The 19799-nt window shown below is 43.0% G+C and overlaps 1 protein-coding gene across 1 annotated transcript in view; it reads left to right on the plus strand.

The window, feature by feature from the left end:
• The window catches only part of LOC139406907 (tubulin tyrosine ligase-like family, member 7), a 209828-nt gene that overhangs the window by 23983 nt on the left and 166046 nt on the right, over window positions 1-19799 (plus strand). Inside the window, exons 6-7 of the mRNA XM_071150057.1 lie at window positions 10855-11077; window positions 18133-18297. Of these exons, the coding sequence (XP_071006158.1) occupies window positions 10855-11077; window positions 18133-18297 (388 nt within the window). The remainder of the gene's footprint in view (window positions 1-10854; window positions 11078-18132; window positions 18298-19799) is intronic.

The raw sequence follows: 19799 nt of genomic DNA on the forward strand, positions 1-19799 counted from the left end.
TTGGCTACAGCTCAGACAGTATGCATACGAGGCTACCCTTTTTTCTTTTTAAATGGCTGATTCCTTTGGTACGCATTGTTTCCAGCACTATGTAGACAATGTATAGGCTGTTTTTCAGGATCTGTAGTATTGTAAATGCTTGAAAAGAAGCCTTTTCAGCCTTGTAGTATTCTAAGGGAGCTTAGGCTGTATTTTGACTTTGCACCAATAGATGGAGGTATTGAAGTGCGTATAACACTTGCGTGTGTATTGGCCCACACTCATTTCTGTTTGTCCTTGTGGGATATGAGCAATACTTATGGCCCCATGCTACAGTCAGTAAGCCCTTATTTATTAAAAAATAAAAGCTGGCAACGGCTGAATTATTGCAATACATTAAAAAAGTGAAAGATGATGAGATTAGCTCGGCCATTTGGAGGGGGAAGCGAGAGATTTAGATTTGAGAAACGCACAGCGTGACGCAGGAAATTAAGTTATATCTTCCCCAGTAATTTATTTTCAGTCTGAGAACTAAATGAAGTTATTGTTTGTGTCTGAACCGAAGCTTGTTAAAAAGTGTTGGGCTTAAACACAAGATCCCCACTGGTGCTAAATTAAACCCAGGTTTTGATTACTTGACATGTGTGCTCATCAATCATGTCCTCTAATCTATAACCGCTCCGGCTACAAATACTTTTTAACCCTGTCCACATCATCTATCTTTCTATCTTTCTAAGTTATACCACTGACTTCTCAGATCTTCATCATACTTTAGACCTACACTGAAGAAAAATATAAACTCAGAATGTGAAGTGTTGGTCCCATGTTTCATTAACTGGAATAAAAGATCCCAGAAATTTTCCATACACACAAAAAGCTTATTTCTCTCACATTTTGTGGACAAATTTGTTTACATCCCTGTTAGTGAGCATTTCTCCTTTGCAAAGATATTCCATCCACCTGACAGGTGCGGCATATCAAGAAGCTGATTAAACAGCATGATCATTACACAGGTGCACCTGGGGACAATAAAAGGCCACTCTAAAGTGTGCAGTTTTGCCACACAACACAATGTCACAGATGCAGTTTTGAGGGAGCGTGCAGTTGGCATGCTGACTGCAGGAATGTCCACCGGAGCTGTTGCCAGAGAATTTTATGTTAATTTCTCTACCGTAACCTGCCTCCAACGTCGTTTTAAAGAATTTGGCAGCACATCCAACCGGCCTTACAACCGCAGACCACCTGTATCCTGGGCTGTACGGCAACTGCTCCGCCCAAAACCATAAGGCTCTCCAGAGGGTAGTGCGGTCTGCACAACGCATCACCGGGGGAAAACTACCTGCCCTCCAGGACACCTACACCACCTGATGTCACAGGAAGGTCAAAAAGACCATCAAGGACAACAACCACCTGAGCCTGTTCACCCCGCTATCATCCAGAAGTTGAGGTCAGTACAGGTGCATCAAAGCAGGGACCGAGAGACTGAAAAACTGCTTCTATCTCAAGGCCATCAGACTGTTGAACATCCATCACTAACATGGAGTGGCTGCTGCCAACATACAGACTCAACTCCAGCTCACTTTAATAATGGAAATCAAGTCTCAAGCCACTCAAGTCTCAATCACCACTTTATTTTAAGAATGTGAAATGTCAGAATTATAGTAGGGAGAAAGATTTATTATTTCAGTTTACGTACACTCAATTAGTATTTGGTAGCATTGCCTTTTAAATTGTTTAACTTGGGTCAAACGTTTCAGGTAGCCTTCCACAAGCTTCCCACAATAAGTTGCTGAATTTTGGCCCATTCCTCCTGACAGAGCTGGTGTAACTGAGTCAGGTTTCCTCCTTACTCGCACACGCTTTTTCAGTTATGCCCACAGATTTTCTATAGGATTGAGGTCAGGGATTTGTGATGGCCACTCCAATACCTTGACTTTGTTGTCTTTAAGCCATTTTACCACAACTTTGGAAGTATGCTTGGGGTCACTGTCCAGTTGGAAGACCCATTTGCAACCAAGCTTTAACTCAACTGATGTCTTGAGATGTTGCTTCAATATATCCACATAATTTCCCCCCCCTCATGATGCCATCTATTTTGTGAAGTGCACCAGTCCTTCCTGCAGTAAAGCACCCCCACAACATGATGCTGCCACCCCCGTGCTTCATGGGATGGTGTTCTTCGGCTTGCAAGCCTCCCCCGTTTTCCTCCAAACACAACGATGGTCATTATGGCCAAACAGTACTATTTTTAACTCATCAGACCAGAGGACATTTCTCCAAAAAGTACAATCTTTGTCCTCATGTGCAGTTCTTCCTTGCTGAGCGGCCTTTCAGGTTATATCGATATAGGACTCGTTTTACTGTGGATATAGACACTTTTGTACCTGTTTCCTCCAGCATCTTCACAAGGTCCTTTGCTGTTGTTCTGGGATTGATTTGCACTTTTCGAGCCTAAGTACATTAATCTCTAGGAGACAATACACGTCTCGTTCCTGAGCGGTATGACGGCTGCGTGGTCCCATGGTGTTCATACTTGCATACTATTGTTTGTACAGATGAACGTGGTACCTTCAGGCATTTGGAAATTGCTCCCAAGGATGAACCAGACTTCTGATTTCTTTAGATTTTTCCCATGATGTCAAGCAGAGAGGCACTGAGTTTGAAGGTAGGCCTTGAAAAACATCTACAGGTACACCTCCAATTGACTCAAATTATGTCAATTAGCCTATCAGAAGCTTCTAAAGCCATGACATAATTTTGTGGAATTTTCCAAGCTGTTTAAAGGCACATTTAGTGTATGTAAACTTCTGACCCACTGGAATTGTGATACAGCGAATTAATTATAAGTGAAATAATCTGTCTGTAAACAATTGTTGGAAAAATTACTTGTGTCATGCACAAAGTAAGATGTCCTAACCGACTTGCCAGAACTATAGTTTGTTATCAAGAAATGTGTGGAGTGGTTGAAAAACTAGTTTTAATGACTCCAACCTAAGTGTATGTAAACTTCCGACTTCAACTGTATATACTGTACTCTATACCATCTACTGCATCTTGCCTATGCCACACAGCCATCGTTCATCCATCGTGCAGCCATTTTCCTAAGTCCCTCTGAACAAAGTCCAGGTGCGACAAAACTAGGGCCTGTAGGACCTGCCTTGTTGATAGTTGTCACGAACGTCGTCAGGGAAATGACAGGACCAAGGTGCAGTGTTTTGAGCGTACAATTTATTTTAATGTTATAAATGTTGCCAACAAAACAAGAAACAACAAAAGTAAAGCTGACTAGGGCTACACAGGCCACTAACACAGACAACTACCCACAAAATACAAAGGAAAAAAGGCTGCCTAAGTATGATTCCCAATCAGAGACAGCGATAGACAGCTGTCCCTGATTGAGAACCATACCCGGCCAAAACATAGAAACAGAAAACATAGAAATAAAGAAACTAGAATGTCCACCCTAGTCAAAACTTGACTTTAAAGGGGAGGGTCCAGGTGGGCATCCCTTACGGCGGCGGCTCTGGTGCGGGACGTAGACCCCCCTCCGCCTCTGGCTCCCCCCACTTTACTGGCGCCTCTGGTGTGGGGACCCTCGTCGCCAACCCCGGACTGGGGACCCTCGTTGCGGGCCCCGGACTGGGGACCCTCGCTGTCGGCCCCGGACTGGGGACCCTCGTTGCGGGCCCCGGACTGGGGACACTCGTTGCGGGCCCCGGACTGGGGACCGTCGTTGTGGACCCCTGACTGGCCCGTGGAGCAGGCACAGGACTCACCAGGCTGGGGAGACCTACTGGAGGCCTGGTCCTTGGAGGAGGCACAGGACGAACCGGGCTGTGGGGGAGCACTGGAGATCTGGGGCGTATCCTTGGCACCACTCTTCCAGGCTGAAAGCCCACTTTAGCCCGGCACCTCCAGAGCGCAGGCACAGGTCGAACCGGGCTGTGGGGGAGCACTGGAGATCTGTTGCTTAGACCTTGCACCGCTCCTCTTGGCTGAATGCCCACTTTAGCCCGGCACGTGCGGAGCGCAGGCATAGGACGAACCGGGCTGTCACAGCACACCGGAGACACAGTACGCAGAGCCGACGCAGGACTCACCGTGCTGTGGAGGCGCACTGGAGGTCTGGAGCATAGAGCTGGCACAAGACGTGCAGGGCTGGGGAGGCGCACAGGAGGCCTGTTGCGTGGGGCTGGCACAGTCTGAACCAGACGGCTAGCACGCACCTCAGGACGAGTATGGAGAGCTGACTCAGGTGACATAAACTGAGGACATGCTCCGTAGGGCGAATGTCGTGCCTCATGCACCAACACAATAGCTCTCTCCTAACTCTCCCCTCCAATCTCCCCATCAACTCCTTAACTGTCTCTGCTTCACTCCCCTTCACTCCCTTTCACCTTCTTCTCCCCGACTGGCTCTGGTTCCAACCTCAGCTCCGCCGACCGTCCCGTTTGCTCCCCCCAAACATTTTTTTGGGCTGCCTCTCCTGGACACGCTGCTTGGTACTTTGGTGGTGGGTAGTTCTGTCACGAACGTCGTCAGGGAAATGACCGGACCAAGGTGCAGCGTACATTTTCTTTTAATGTTAGAAATGTCGCCAACAAAACAAGAAACAACAAAAATGAACGTGAATCTGACTAGGGCTATACAGGCCACTAACACAGACTACCCACAAAATACAAAGGAAAAAAGTATGATTCCCAATTAGAGACAACGATAGACAGCTGTCCCTGACTGAGAGCCATACCTGGCCAAAACATAGAAACAGAAATAGAAATAAAGAAACTAGAATGCCCACCCTAGTCACACCCTGGCCTGCCCAAAATAGAGAATAAAAGCCTCTCTATGGCCAGGGCGTGACAATAGTACTGTTAAGAATGCAGAGCAGCACTTTATTATAGACAGACTTCTCCCTATGCTAGCTACTGTTGTATCAACATGTTTTGTAATAAAGCCCTTTTGTGGGGAAAAACTAATTCTGATTGGTTTGGCCTGGCTCCCCAGTGGGTGCGTCCCTGCCCAGTCATGTGAAATCCATAGATTAGAGCCTAATATTTTTTTTTCAATTGACTGATTTCCCTTACTGTACATGGAGGATTTATAAAGCCAGGCACATTTAACAGTTAGGCTGTTAACTATAGTCTTAATACATTTAGACAATTATGGCAAGGGCTGTTTTCTCGTCTCCTAACTCAACTGCTGCCTCCAACCCATTGTTCTCAACACCTATATGCTGGGTAACTTTGCTATTATGCACATACTGTATCTACATTGTCGAGGAAAAGGCGCCAATTCAACAGCACACTGATGTTTCAGAACCGCGGACAGCGACCTCTATACAATGCAGGAGAAAGTACATTTGTTATAAAATAATATGGTTTTTATTAGTGTTGCACCATTTTTCTTATGTAATAACCCAATCCAATTTCAGTAGCACATGTCTTAGGGTGGTGGACTGTGCCACACCCACGGCCTTCACAATGGATTAGTCCACTCAGCCAGGTGAGAATCAGGCAGGTGTCTTGTACACCATGAAACTGAAAAAATATTTACTGTGTGTATATATACAGTACCAGTCAAAAGTTTGGACACACCTACTCATCCAGGGTTTTTCTTAATTTTGTATTATTTTCTACATTGTAGAAAAATAGTGAAGACATCAAAGCTAGGAAATAACACATATGGAATCATGTACTAACCAAAAAAAGGAGTGTTAAACCAATCAAAATATATTTTATATTTGAGATTCTTCAAAGTAACCACCCTTTGCCTTGATGACAGCTTTGCACACTCTTGGCATTCTCTCAAACAGCTTCATGAGGTAGTCACCTGGAATGCGTTTGAATTAACAGGTGTGCCTTGTTAAAAGTTAATTTGTGTAATTTCTTTCCTTCTTAATGTGTTTGAGCCAATCAGTTGTGTTGTGACAAGGTAGGGGTGGTATACAGAAGATAGTCCAGCTCAAATAACAAACAGCTCAAATAAGCAAAGAGAAACGACAGTCCATCATTACTTTACAACACGAAGGATAATCAATCAGGAAAATTTCAAGAACTTTGAAAGTTTCTTCAAGTGCAGTAGCAAAAACCACAAAGCGCTATGATGAAACTGGCTCTCATGAGGACCGCCACAGGAAAGGAAGACCCAGAGTTACCTCTGCTGCAGAGGATAAGTTTATTAGTGTTACTTTTCGCATCTCAACATCAACTGTTCAGAGGAGACTGCGTGAATCAGCCTTCATGGTTGAATTACTGCAAAGAAACCACTACTAAAGGACACCAATAAGAAGAGGAGACTTGCTTGTGCCAAGAAACACGAGCAATGGACATTAGACCGGTGGAAATCTGTCCTTTTGGTATGATGAGATTTTTGGTTCCAACCACTGTGTCTTTGTGAAACGCAGAGTAGGTAAATGGATGATATCCGCATGTGTAGTTTCCACCGTAAAGCATGGAGGTGTCATTCTGTGGGGGTGCTTTGCTGGTGACACTGTTTGTGATTTTATTTAGAATTCAAGGCACACTTAACCAGCATGGCTTCCACAACTTTCTGCAGCAATACGCCGTCCCATCTGGTTAGCACTTAGTCCCACAATCATTTGTTTTTCAACAGGACAATGACCCAACACACCTCCAGGCTGTGTAAGGGCTATTTGACCAAGAAGGAGATTGATGGAGTGCAGAATCAGTTGACCTGGCCTCCACAATCACCCGACCTCAACCCAATTGAGATGGTTTGGGATGAGTTGGACCACAGAGTGAAGGAAAAGCAGCCAACAAGTGCTCAGTATATGTGGGAACTCCTTCAAGACTGTTGGAAAAGCATTCCAGGTGAAGCTGGTTGAGGAAATGCCAAGAGTGTTCAAAGCTGTCATCAAGGCAAAGTGTGGCTACTTCAAAGAATCTCAAATATAAAATATATTTTGATTTTTTTAATACTTCTTTGGTTACTACATGATTCCATATGTGTTATTGCATAGTTTTGATGCTTCACTATTATTATACAATGTAGAAAATAGTAAAAATAAAGAAAAACCCTGGAATGAGTAGGTGTGCCCAAACTTTTGACTGGTACTGTATGAACTGCTCGGCTAAAGAAATGTTGGACGACCAACAGCCTGTCGACCAAACAATCGACCAGTTTACTAAATGGGTTCAGCCCTAGCCTGTACCATACCTCTATTCCATTGGATGTGATCAGGACAACATTAGAAAACCTTGTAAAAACAGGGATTCTGTCATGCTCTGACCTTAGCTTTTTATGTCTCTATTTTGGTTTGGTCAGGGTGTGATTTGGCTGGGCATTCTATGTTCTTTTTTCTATGTTTTTGTATTTCTTTGTTTTGGCCGGGTATGGTTCTCAATCAGGGACAGCTGTCTATCGTTGTCTCTGATTGGGAACCACATGCTTAGGTAACTTTTTCCCACATGGTTTTTGTGGGTAATTAATTTCTGTTTAGTGTTTTGCACCTTACAGGACTGGGTTATTCTCTTTGTTATTTTTGTTATAGTGTTCCGTTAAAATAAAAAGCATGAACACTTTTACCACGCTGCGCTTTGGTCCGATGATTCCTCTTCCTCATCTTCAGACGACAAAAACCGTTACACTTTCCTAATTTTCCTGTTGTGGCTTAGTCTCCATACTTCCCTACAAGGTCCTACAGCCTCCATCCAGGCCAAAGCTTCTGTCTACCCAGAAAATCGTTTTACTTTGTAGTTTATTTGAAAATACCAACTTTTCAAATACTCAAGGTAGTTGAATTTAGAGTTTCAACTAAAGGTTATTATTTTCTATGAATTTCAAGTACAGGTCTCAGAAAAACAAATAATATTACAAAATATTTTAAATACCTCTCAGAAAACAAAATAATATTTGAAGGTATTTGAAAATATGCAAGTTAGTTAAAAACAAAACAAATACTTATTGATGGCTGCCAAATATTTGCTGAAGAACCAAAAACCACAACAATTATTAGTCTAAATATATGATCATGAACACACAGTTTGGAGGGCTATCATATATGATGTCTCTCTTGCTGCTGGTGAGTCTCTGATCCACCTCTACGCAGACGACACCATTCTGTATACTTCTGGCCCTTCTTTGGACACTGTGTTAACAACTCTCCAGACGAGCTTCAATGCCATACAACTCTCCTTCCGTGTCCTCCAACTGTTCTTAAATACAAGTAAAACCAAATGCATGCTCTTCAACCGATCGCTGCCTGCACCTGCCCACCCGTCCAGCATCACTACTCTGGACGGTTCTGACTTAGAATATGTGGACAACTTCAAATACCTAGGTGTCTGGTTACTGTAAACTCTCTTTCCAGACTCACATCAAACATCTCCAATCCAAAATGAAATCTAGAATTGGCTTCCTATTTCACAACAAAGCATCCTTCACTCATGCTGCCAAACATACCCTTGTAAAACTGACCATCCTACCGATCCTCGACTTCGGCGATGTAATTTACAAAATAGCCTTCAATACCCTACTCAATAAATTGGATGCAGTCTATCACAGTGCCATCCGTTTTGTCACCAAAGCCCCATATATTACCCACCACTGCGACCTGTACGCTCTCGTTGGCTGGCCCTCGCTTCATACTCGTCGCAAAACCCACTGGCTCCAGGTCATCTACAAGACCCTGCTAGGTAAAGTCCCCCGTATCTCAGCTCGCTGGTCACCATAGCAGCACCCACCTGTAGCTCGCGCTCCAGCAGGTATATCTCTCTGGTCACCCCCAAAAATAAATTCTTCCTTTGGCCGCCTCTCCTTCCAGTTCTCTGCGGCCAATGACTGAAACTTAACTACAAAAATCTCAAACTGGAAACACTTATCTCCCTCACTAGCTTTAAGCACCAGCTGCCAGAGCAGCTCACATATTACTATACCTGTACATAGCCCATCTACAATTTAGCCCAAACAACTACCTCTTCCCCTACTGTATTTATTTATTTTGCTCCTTTGCACCCCATTATTTATATTTCTATATCGCACATTATTCCACTGCAAATCTACCATTCCAGTATTTTTCTTGCTATATTGTATTTACTTCGCCACCATGGCCTTTTTTTTTGCTTTTTACCTCCCTTATCTCATTTGCTCACATTGTATATAGACTTATTTTTCTACTGTATTATTGACTGTATGTTTGTTTTACTCCATGTGTAACTCTGAATTGTTGTATGTGTCGAACTGCTTTGCTTTATCTTAGCCAGGTCGCAATTGTAATTGAGAACTTGTTCTCAACTTGCCTACCTGGTTAAATAAAGGTGAAATAAAATAATATATGAATCTTAATATTTAGTCTAGAATTAAATACCTGAGGCTTGTGGAATCATCTCAACATTAGAGTAGACCACTTTTGCCGTTTAAAAATGAGATATTTTCATATATTGAGAAAAGGTCATTTAGTAACACTTGGCATCAAGTTCTTATACAGGTGTAGCAACTTTGTGATTACTACAATAGTAACATTGTTGTTACATAGGACTTTGGAATTGCTTTATGATTGCATAACAATACATACAAGTCACTGTTCCTCTGATGTACAGTAGTTGCTAAAACTCAGCTCATTGCTATGCAATTAAAATGCAATTACCAAAGTTATTTAACAGCATGCTAATAAAATGTTCCAAAAGTAATTAAAGTGTTATTACACAGGGACAAGGCCGGTTCATGTTAATTGCTACTAAGAATGCTAACGGTAACAACATTTGTCTATTAACTGTGGAAAGGAAACAAAATATCAACAAAAAAAAACTGCATTCTTGAATGAACTACAGCCAAGGTAGATGGAAAATCATGTTTGTTTTTAAAGATGGTATAGGCTGTGTTTGAAACAAGATGGGCAAAGAGGTTAAAAGTTGTTTTTGCTAAGCTTCCATCTTTCTGTTTGCAATGTTTGGAAATGGCTTTTAATTGCTCTGCAGTATTTTCAGGTGTCATAATATCAATTGCAGCTTTCAACCTTTTCAGTGGCATGTTGAAAGAGTCATACAGTAGTTGAGCATCACTCCTTATTTATAGGTATCAGTACAAAATATCATTGGTTTGACTTGATTATCTACACCAGGGGCAATGGACATCCAGGAGAATGGACATTTACAAAATGTTACGATATAAATGTATCATGTAGATCAAATATGATCTAATGTCAGATAGATTTGAATAGTATAGGAAACAATGTTATACTTTCCACAAAGCATATTTAAAAGTATATTTATCCAATGTCTGGTCTACCTCCATGAAACAAAAATGGGGGGATGCACCAGTATGTAACCAATTTAGCTCTGAGTGATGGTGATATGTTTTAGCCTGGACCAAGTTTTCTTAAGGGTGGCTGTTTGAAAACACCCTCACCCCCACTCAATGGCCACAAGTCAGGCTAACTGGGGGGAACTGCAGCCTGCATACTATAACCCCTGAGTGCCAGTGACAAGAGACCAAAGCAAATAAATGAAAGTAGAGGTTGAAATGAACAAGCATTTCTTTTTCTATTAACCTGTACATAATCAGAGGCCATGGAACAGCATTTGATGTCGTTTACTGCTCCCAAGGATGGAGTTTGTAGCTTTTGGACTGTTTGCTTTGACCAAAAATGTAAATCTTTACAATCCACTCCAGATGCTGCACTAGTGCTCATACAGGCTTCCATTTAAGTTATTTGTAGGACTGTATGTGTTTGTATATTTGTGTAGAGCACTTGTAAACCGGAGCATTAGTGAGAGAGATTTGGCCTTACCTTTTCTTTGTCCTCATTCATATAGAGTATATTTTCTGTTTCCAAATTCTCAATACACTTGAAGATTTGAAGCTACATCAATAAAAGTAGTGGGAGACAAAGTCCTTATGTTGTTGTTCTTCTGTCAGGATCTCCTTGATACGAAACTGTGAGAAGCTACCGGCTCAAGCTCAAGACCACTTCATAGTGCAGGAGTACCTAGACAAACCGTTCTTAATGGAGGGCTACAAGTTTGACCTCAGGATCTACATCCTTGTAACGTCCTGTGACCCTCTACGCATCTTCCTCTACAATGACGGCCTCGTCAGGATGGGCACAGAGAAATACCACACGCCCAACGAGGCCAACCTGGTGAGTGTGAAATACACACACGGGGATGCACATACACACAGGCACATACATACACACACACTTACGGAAATACACACACAATATAAAGGGCATATGGTGCCATTATCCGATGCAGCCCATGACTGCCAGCCTGTTACTGTATCAGGGAATAGAGTGACCATGGCATTACTGCCATGTAGGCAGGGATATCTTGTCTTCCTGTTTGAGATGCTGCCCATCTACAAATGGCATTGGTCTTAGTACCAAAGTTTTTTTTTGTCAATATACTTTTATCATTGGCTTTATGAACAAAACATACAAAGAGACAAAAGACAAGGACATACTGCATTTGTATCAATATGCAGGGTCAATTAAGCAATTAAAAGCAAAAGGAGTGAGTAAGAACGACAGCAATGTAGCACACATTTTGTTAACTCTGACCCGGGCCCGTATGGGTCAATATTTAGGATCAGTTTGGCTTTTTAGATCACTATTTTTTTATTTATTTTTACTTATTTCACCTTTATTTAACCAGGTAGGCAAGTTGAGAACAAGTTCTCATTTACAATTGCGACCGGGCCAAGATAAAGCAAAGCAGTTCGACAGATACAACGACACAGAGTTACACATGGAGTAAAACAAACATACAGTCAATAATACAGTATAAACAAGTCTATATACGATGTGAGCAAATGAGGTGAGAAGGGAGGTAAAGGCAAAAAAGGCCATGGTGGCAAAGTAAATACAATATAGCAAGTACAACACTGGAATGGTAGATTTGCAATGGAAGAATGTGCAAAGTAGAAATAAAAATAATGGGGTGCAAAGGAGCAAAATAAATAAATACATTAAATACAGTAGGGAAAGAGGTAGTTGTTTGGGCTAAATTTTAGGTGGGCTATGTACAGGTGCAGTAATATGTGAGCTGCTCTGACAGTTGGTGCTTAAAGCTAGTGAGGGAGATAAGTGTTTCCAGTTTCAGAGATTTTTGTAGTTCGTTCCAGTCATTGCCAGCAGAGAACTGGAAGGAGAGGCGGCCAAAGAAAGAATTGGTCATGGAGGTGACTAGAGAGATATACCTGCTGGAGCGTGTGCTACAGGTGGGAGATGCTATGGTGACCAGCGAGCTGAGATAAGGGGGGACTTTACCTAGCAGGGTCTTGTAGATGACATGGAGCCAGTGGGTTTGGCGACGAGTATGAAGCGAGGGCATGCCAACGAGAGCGTACAGGTCGCAATGGTGGGTAGTATATGGGGCTTTGGTGACAAAACGGATTGCACTGTGATAGACTGCATCCAATTTGTTGAGTAGGGTATTGGAGGCTATTTTGTAAATGACATCGCCAAAGTCGAGGATTGGTAGGATGGTCAGTTTTACAAGGGTATGTTTGGCAGCATGAGTGAAGGATGCTTTGTTGCGAAATAGGAAGCCAATTCTAGATTTAACTTTGGATTGGAGATGTTTGATATGGGTCTGGAAGGAGAGTTTACAGTCTAACCAGACACCTAAGTATTTGTAGTTGTCCACGTATTCTAAGTCAGAGCCGTCCAGAGTAGTGATGTTGGACAGGCGGGTAGGTGCAGGTAGCGATCGGTTGAAGAGCATGCATTTAGTTTTACTTGTATTTAAGAGCAATTGGAGGCCACGGAAGGAGAGTTGTATGGCATTGAAGCTTACCTGGAGGGTTGTTAACACAGTGTCCAAAGAAGGGCCAGAAGTATACTGAATGGTGTCGTCTGCGTAGAGGTGGATCAGAGACTCACCAGCAGCAAGAGCGACCTCATTGATGTATACAGAGAAGAGAGTCGGTCCGAGAATTTAACCCTGTGGCACCCCCATAGAGACTGCCAGAGGTCCGGACAGCAGACCCAGATTTGACACACTGAACTCTATCAGAGAAGTAGTTGGTGAACCAGGCGAGGCAATCATTTGAGAAACCAAGGCTGTCGAGTCTGCCGATGAAGATGTGGTGATTGACAGAGTCAAAAGCCTTGGCCAGATCAATGAATACGGCTGCACAGTAATGTTTCTTATCGATGGCGGTTAAGATATCGTTTAGGACCTTGAGCGTGGCTGAGGTGCACCCATGACCAGCTCTGAAACCAGATTGCATAGCAGAGAAGGTATGGTGAGATTTGAAATGGTCGGTAATCTGTTTGTTGACTTGGCTTTCGAAGACCTTAGAAAGGCATGGTGGGATAGATATAGGTCTGTAGCAGTTTGGATCAAGAGTGTCCCCCCCTTTGAAGAGGGGGATGACCGCAGCTGCTTTCCAATCTTTGGGAATCTCAGACGACACGAAAGAGAGGTTGAACAGGCTAGTAATAGGGGTGGCAACAATTTAGGCAGATAATTTTAGAAAGAAAGGGTCCAGATTGTCTAGCCCGGCTGATTTGTAGGGGTCCAGATTTTACAGCTCTTTCAGAACATCAGCTGAACGGATTTGGGAGAAGGAGAAATGGGGAAGGCTTGGGCGAGTTGCTGTTGGGGGTGCAGTGCTGTTGACCGGGGTAGGAGTAGCCAGGTGGAAAGCATGGCCAGCCGTAGAAAAATGCTTATTGAAATTCTCTATTATGGTGGATTTATCAGTGGTGACAGTGTTTCCTATCTTCAGTGCAGTGGGCAGCTGGGAGGTTTTCTTATTCTCCATGGACTTTACAGTGTCCCAGAACTTTTTTGAGTTGGTGTTGCAGGAAGCAAATTTCTGCTTGAAAAAGCTAGCCTTGGCTTTTCTAACTGCCTGTGTATAATGGTTTCTAGCTTCCCTGAACAGCTGCATATCACGGGGGCTGTTCGATGCTAATGCAGAACGCCATAGGATGTTTTTGTGTTGGTTAAGGGCAGTCAGGTCTGGGGAGAACCAAGAGCTATATCTGTTCCTGGTTCTAAATTTCTTGAATGGGGCGTGTTTATTTAAGATGGTTAGGAAGGCATTTAAAAAAAAATATCCAGGCATCCTCTACTGACGGGATGAGATCAATATCCTTCCAGGATACCCCGGCCAGGTCGATTAGAAAGGCCTGCTCGCTGAAGTGTTTCAGGGAGCGTTTTACAGTGATGAGTGGAGGTCGTTTGACCGCTGACCCATTACGGATGCAGGCAATGAGGCAGTGATCGCTGAGATCTTGGTTGAAGACAGCAGAGGTGTATTTAGAGGGCAAGTTGGTTAGGATGATATCTATGAGGGTGCCCGTGTTTAAGGCTTTGGGGAGGTACCTGGTAGGTTCATTGATCATTTGTGTGAGATTGAGGGCATCAAGTTTAGATTGTAGGATGGCTGGGGTGTTGAGCATGTTCCAGTTTAGGTCACCTAGCAGCACGAGCTCTGAAGATAGATGGGGGGCAATCAGTTCACATATGATGTCCAGAGCACAGCTGGGGGCAGAGGGTGGTCTATAGCAGGCGGCAACGGTGAGAGACTTGTTTTTAGAGAGGTGGATTTTTTTAAGTAGAAGTTCAAATTGTTTGGGTACAGACCTGGATAGTAGGACAGCACTCTGCAGGCTATCTTTGCAGTAGATTGCAACACCGCCCCCTTTGGCAGTTCTATCTTGTCTGAAAATGTTGTAGTTTGGAATTAAAATGTCAGAATTTTTGGTGGTCTTCCTAAGCCAGGATTCAGACACAGCTAGAACATCCGGGTTGGCAGAGTGTGCTAAAGCAGTAAATAGAACAAACTTAGGGAGGAGGCTTCTAATGTTAACATGCATGAAACCAAGGCTATTACGGTTACAGAAGTCGTCAAAAGAGAGCGCCTGGGGAATAGGAGTGGAGCTAGGCACTGCAGGGCCTGGATTCACCTCTACATCGCCAGAGGAACATAGGAGGAGTAGAATAAGGGTGCGGCTAAAAGCAATAAGAATTGGTCGTCTAGAACGTCTGGAACAGAGAGTAAAAGGAGGTTTCTGGGGTCGATAAAATAGCATCAAGGTATAATGTACAGACAAAGGTATGGCAGGATGTGAATACAGTGGAGGTAAACCTAGGTATTGAGTGATGAAGAGAGAGGTATTGTCTCTAGAAACATAATTGAAACCAGGAGATGTCATTGCATGTGTGGGTGGTGGAACTAATAGGTTGGATAAGGTATAGTGAGCAGGACTAGAGGCTCTACTGTGAAATAAGCCAATAAACACTAACCAGAACAGCAATGGACAAGGCATATTGACATTAAGGAGAGGCATGCTTAGTCGAGTGATCAAAAGGGTCCGGTGAGTGGAGTGGAGAGGTTGGTTGGGGGTCACGCCGATTTAGACAGCTAGCCAGGCCATCGGTAGCAAGCTAGCATAGGATGGAGGTCTGTTATTAGCCACCTCTTGCGTTCCGTCAGTAGATTAGTGGGGTTCCGTGTGGTAGAGGGGATTAATCCAAATCACACAACAACAACAAAAATAAAAACAATAGATATAGTTATAGAGGCCCAAGAAGAAAACATAAATAATAATAATACAAATAAATAAATAAATTGTCCGATTGTCTATTCAGATAGCAGCCGATAAAACAGCTAACGGTTAGCAGGCCGCAGATGGGCGTTCAGGTAACGTCGCGACGGAGGAGCCAGCCGGATAACTCCTTCGGGTAGATAACGTCGGCAGTCCAGTTGTGAAGGCCCGGTGGGGCTCCGTGTAGGCAATAAAACGGGTCCGGATAGGTGACTGCAGCCCGGGAGTGATTGATGGAACTCAGGAGTGATTTACGGAGCTGGTTAGCTCCGGAATAATTGATGTATGCTCCGGAATCGACGAAGCCGATAATCACACGGATAGCAGCTAGCTAGCTGTGAGATCCAGGTATGAATGTCCAGAGTTAGCGGTTGAAATCCAGGGACATGGAGAGAAAAATTGGTCCGGTATGTTCCGTTCCGAGCCACGCTGCGCTGCGCCGTAAAAAACTGGCGATAGATTTTCGAGCTAAAGGATAGCTGATGACCACAAACCGTGGTTAGCTGAATACTAACGATTTGCCAGTAAAGAAGCTAACTAGCTTCTGAACTAGCTTCTGAACTACCTTCTGATTAGCTTCTGGATTAGCTTCTGGGCTAGCTCCTGGCTAGCTTCTGGCTAGTTTCTGGCTAGCTTCTTGGAGTTTCTGGCTAGCTTCTTGGAGGATTACAGATTTGAGGTAAATAATACTTTTTTATAAATATAAATTGGTGAGGCGGGTTGCAGGAGAGTGTTTTGAAGATGAGTTGATGGAAAATTTAAAAAAAATGTATGTGAAAAAAAGTTGTAAATATATACAGTGCCTTGCGAAAGTATTCGGCCCCCTTGAACTTTGCGACCTTTTGCCACATTTCAGGCTTCAAACATAAAGATATAAAACTGTATTTTTTTGTGAAGAATCAACAACAAGTGGGACACAATCATGAAGTGGAACAACATTTATTGGATATTTCAAACTTTTTTAACAAATCAAAAACTGAAAAATTGGGCGTGCAAAATTATTCAGCCCCCTTAAGTTAATACTTTGTAGCGCCACCTTTTGCTGCGATTACAGCTGTAAGTCGCTTGGGGTATGTCTCTATCAGTTTTGCACATCGAGAGACTGAAAATTTTTCCCATTCCTCCTTGCAAAACAGCTCGAGCTCAGTGAGGTTGGATGGAGAGCATTTGTGAACAGCAGTTTTCAGTTCTTTCCACAGATTCTCGATTGGATTCAGGTCTGGACTTTGACTTGGCCATTCTAACACCTGTATATGTTTATTTTTGAACCATTCCATTGTAGATTTTGCTTTATGTTTTGGATCATTGTCTTGTTGGAAGACAAATCTCCGTCCCAGTCTCAGGTCTTTTGCAGACTCCATTAGGTTTTCTTCCAGAATGGTCCTGTATTTGGCTCCATCCATCTTCCCATCAATTTTAACCATCTTCCCTGTCCCTGCTGATGAAAAGCAGGCCCAAACCATGATGCTGCCACCACCATGTTTGACAGTGGGGATGGTGTGTTCAGCTGTGTTGCTTTTACGCCAAACATAACGTTTTGCATTGTTGCCAAAAAGTTCAATTTTGGTTTCATCTGACCAGAGCACTTTCTTCCACATGTTTGGTGTGTCTCCCAGGTGGCTTGTGGCAAACTTTAAACAACACTTTTTATGGATATCTTTAAGAAATGGCTTTCTTCTTGCCACTCTTCCATAAAGGCCAGATTTGTGCAATATACGACTGATTGTTGTCCTATGGACAGAGTCTCCCACCTCAGCTGTAGATCTCTGCAGTTCATCCAGAGTGATCATGGGCCTCTTGGCTGCATCTCTGATCAGTCTTCTCCTTGTATGAGCTGAAAGTTTAGAGGGACGGCCAGGTCTTGGTAGATTTGCAGTTGTCTGATACTCCTTCCATTTCAATATTATCGCTTGCACAGTGCTCCTTGGGATGTTTAAAGCTTGGGAAATCTTTTTGTATCCAAATCCGGCTTTAAACTTCTTCACAACAGTATCTTGGACCTGCCTGGTGTGTTCCTTGTTCTTCATGATGCTCTCTGCGCTTTTAACGGACCTCTGAGACTATCACAGTGCAGGTGCATTTATACGGAGACTTGATTACACACAGGTGGATTGTATTTATCATCATTAGTCATTTAGGTCAACATTGGATCATTCAGAGATCCTCACTGAACTTATGGAGAGAGTTTGCTGCACTGAAAGTAAAGGGGCTGAATAATTTTGCACGCCCAATTTTTCAGTTTTTGATTTGTTAAAAAAGTTTGAAATATCCAATAAATGTCGTTCCACTTAATGATTGTTTCCCACTTGTTGTTGATTCTTCACAAAAAAATACAGTTTTATATCTTTATGTTTGAAGCCTGAAATGTGGCAAAAGGTTGCAAAGTTCAAGGGGGCCGAATACTTTCGCAAGGCACTGTATATATATACGGGACACGACAAGACGAGGACAAAAGACGTCTGAACTGCTATGCCATCTTGGAGAATCACAATGAAGTCACAATGAATATGATTTAGATGGACAGAAGGGATCTGATCCTAGATCAGCACTTCTACTCTGAAACGCTTGATACATACTGAACTAGGGATTTGAAACGATTCAATCATTCATTAAACCCCCTACTCTCTCCACAGAGCCAGCTGTACATGCATCTAACAAACTACTCCGTCAACAAACACAACGAGAACTTCGAGAGGGACGAGACGGCAGACAAAGGCAGCAAGAGGTCCATTGGTTGGTTCACTGAGTTCCTGCGCATGAATGATTACGACGTGGCCAAGTTCTGGGGCGATGTTTCCGTAAGTGTGAGCACAGGTACACACACACACACACACACACACACACACACACACACACACACACACACACACACTGAGCATCCGCGTACTATTCCAGTTTCGGCCAAGGTTTGAAGACTTTTGTTATGACAGGGATTCAACGACCTCCAGGCTTGTTTGGCTTTTGGATGGGCGAAACAAAACAAGTGGAGGCGTCTCTTGGAAGTCTCACGTACTCATTCTGCTTGCAGGTTGTCCATCCAAACACCTTTCTCCAGTATCTTTCATCTTGTCTGAATCGGGGCGTTAGTTTGGTTTGCGTTCTCTCTCTTAAATCTCGCTTGGTGCAGCTGTTTCTCAACTCCTCCTGCAATCTGCTATTATCTATGCATACATGTAGTCACTTTAAATAACTCTACCTACATTGACTTTGTACCGGTACCCCCTGTATTAAGACTCGCTATTGTTATTTTACTGCTGCTCTTTAATTACTTGTTCCTTTTATTTATTATTCTTATTCGTATTTTTTAAACTGCGTTGTTGGTTAGGGGCTTGTAAGTAAGCATTTCACTAATACTATTTGATTTAATCATCTCTCCACTGTATCCCCCTCAGTCCTCCATTTTTATTTTCATTCTATCAGCCTTCATCCCTTTTCAATCCGATTGTTTGTTTCTCACCCTCAAATCAAACACCTTTCCTCCCTCTTGAATTCCTGCCTCATATTTTCTCCTCTAGCCTCCAACATCCCCTAGCTTTGAAAACTTTTACTTCTGTCTTTACTTACTTCTTAATCTCTCATCCCCATTTTCTCCTAATAGGAAGCCTTATTTAAACTCATGGCTGCCAATTTATCCTCTAAACCTTGTCTTCATAACTCTCGGTGTGTCCGGAATATCTCTCCTTTCTCCAGGTTTACAATTGTTCACTTTCCTTTAAGGATTTGAAAGGAAATGACTGGTGCATACACCAATCCAATGCTTTCAAATTTGTAGGTAGTAAAGAACGAGTGCACACTTCAGGAGAAAGGAGATATTATTGGGACAAACCCTTACTCTATCCACCTCCCCCTCTCGGCATCCCGCTGTTGTTGTGTCCAACGTTTAAATGTATAACCTCTTGCTCTCTCATCTTTCCCCAAAACGCACACTTTTTTCTGTCAGTCTGTTCTGCTGACACCTCCGCTTCAGACATCCCTCCACTTCTCCTTCTTGATCCTCTTTACCTCCCTCTCCTTCCCTCTGTAGTGACATGATGCTGTGCTGTTGATGTGAACATTGTCAACATCAGATATAAATTCCTGCTGTGCCCATAGAAGAGGAAGCAATGTGAATTATATTGTGCTTACTGAATTAAGTAAAGTGAACCATCCATTACCAGCTTTACTGATTGAACCTACCGTTTCAACTACATTAGGACAGTCACATATCCACGGAAGTTGTGTCATAGGACTTCCAGTGACTCCATGGAGGGGTGCGTCTGTCCTAAAATTGAAACTGTATCAGCTAGTTAGTTACTGTGTC

This window comes from Oncorhynchus clarkii, chromosome 4, assembly GCF_045791955.1.
Source record: "Oncorhynchus clarkii lewisi isolate Uvic-CL-2024 chromosome 4, UVic_Ocla_1.0, whole genome shotgun sequence".
Classification (NCBI taxonomy): domain Eukaryota; kingdom Metazoa; phylum Chordata; class Actinopteri; order Salmoniformes; family Salmonidae; genus Oncorhynchus; species Oncorhynchus clarkii.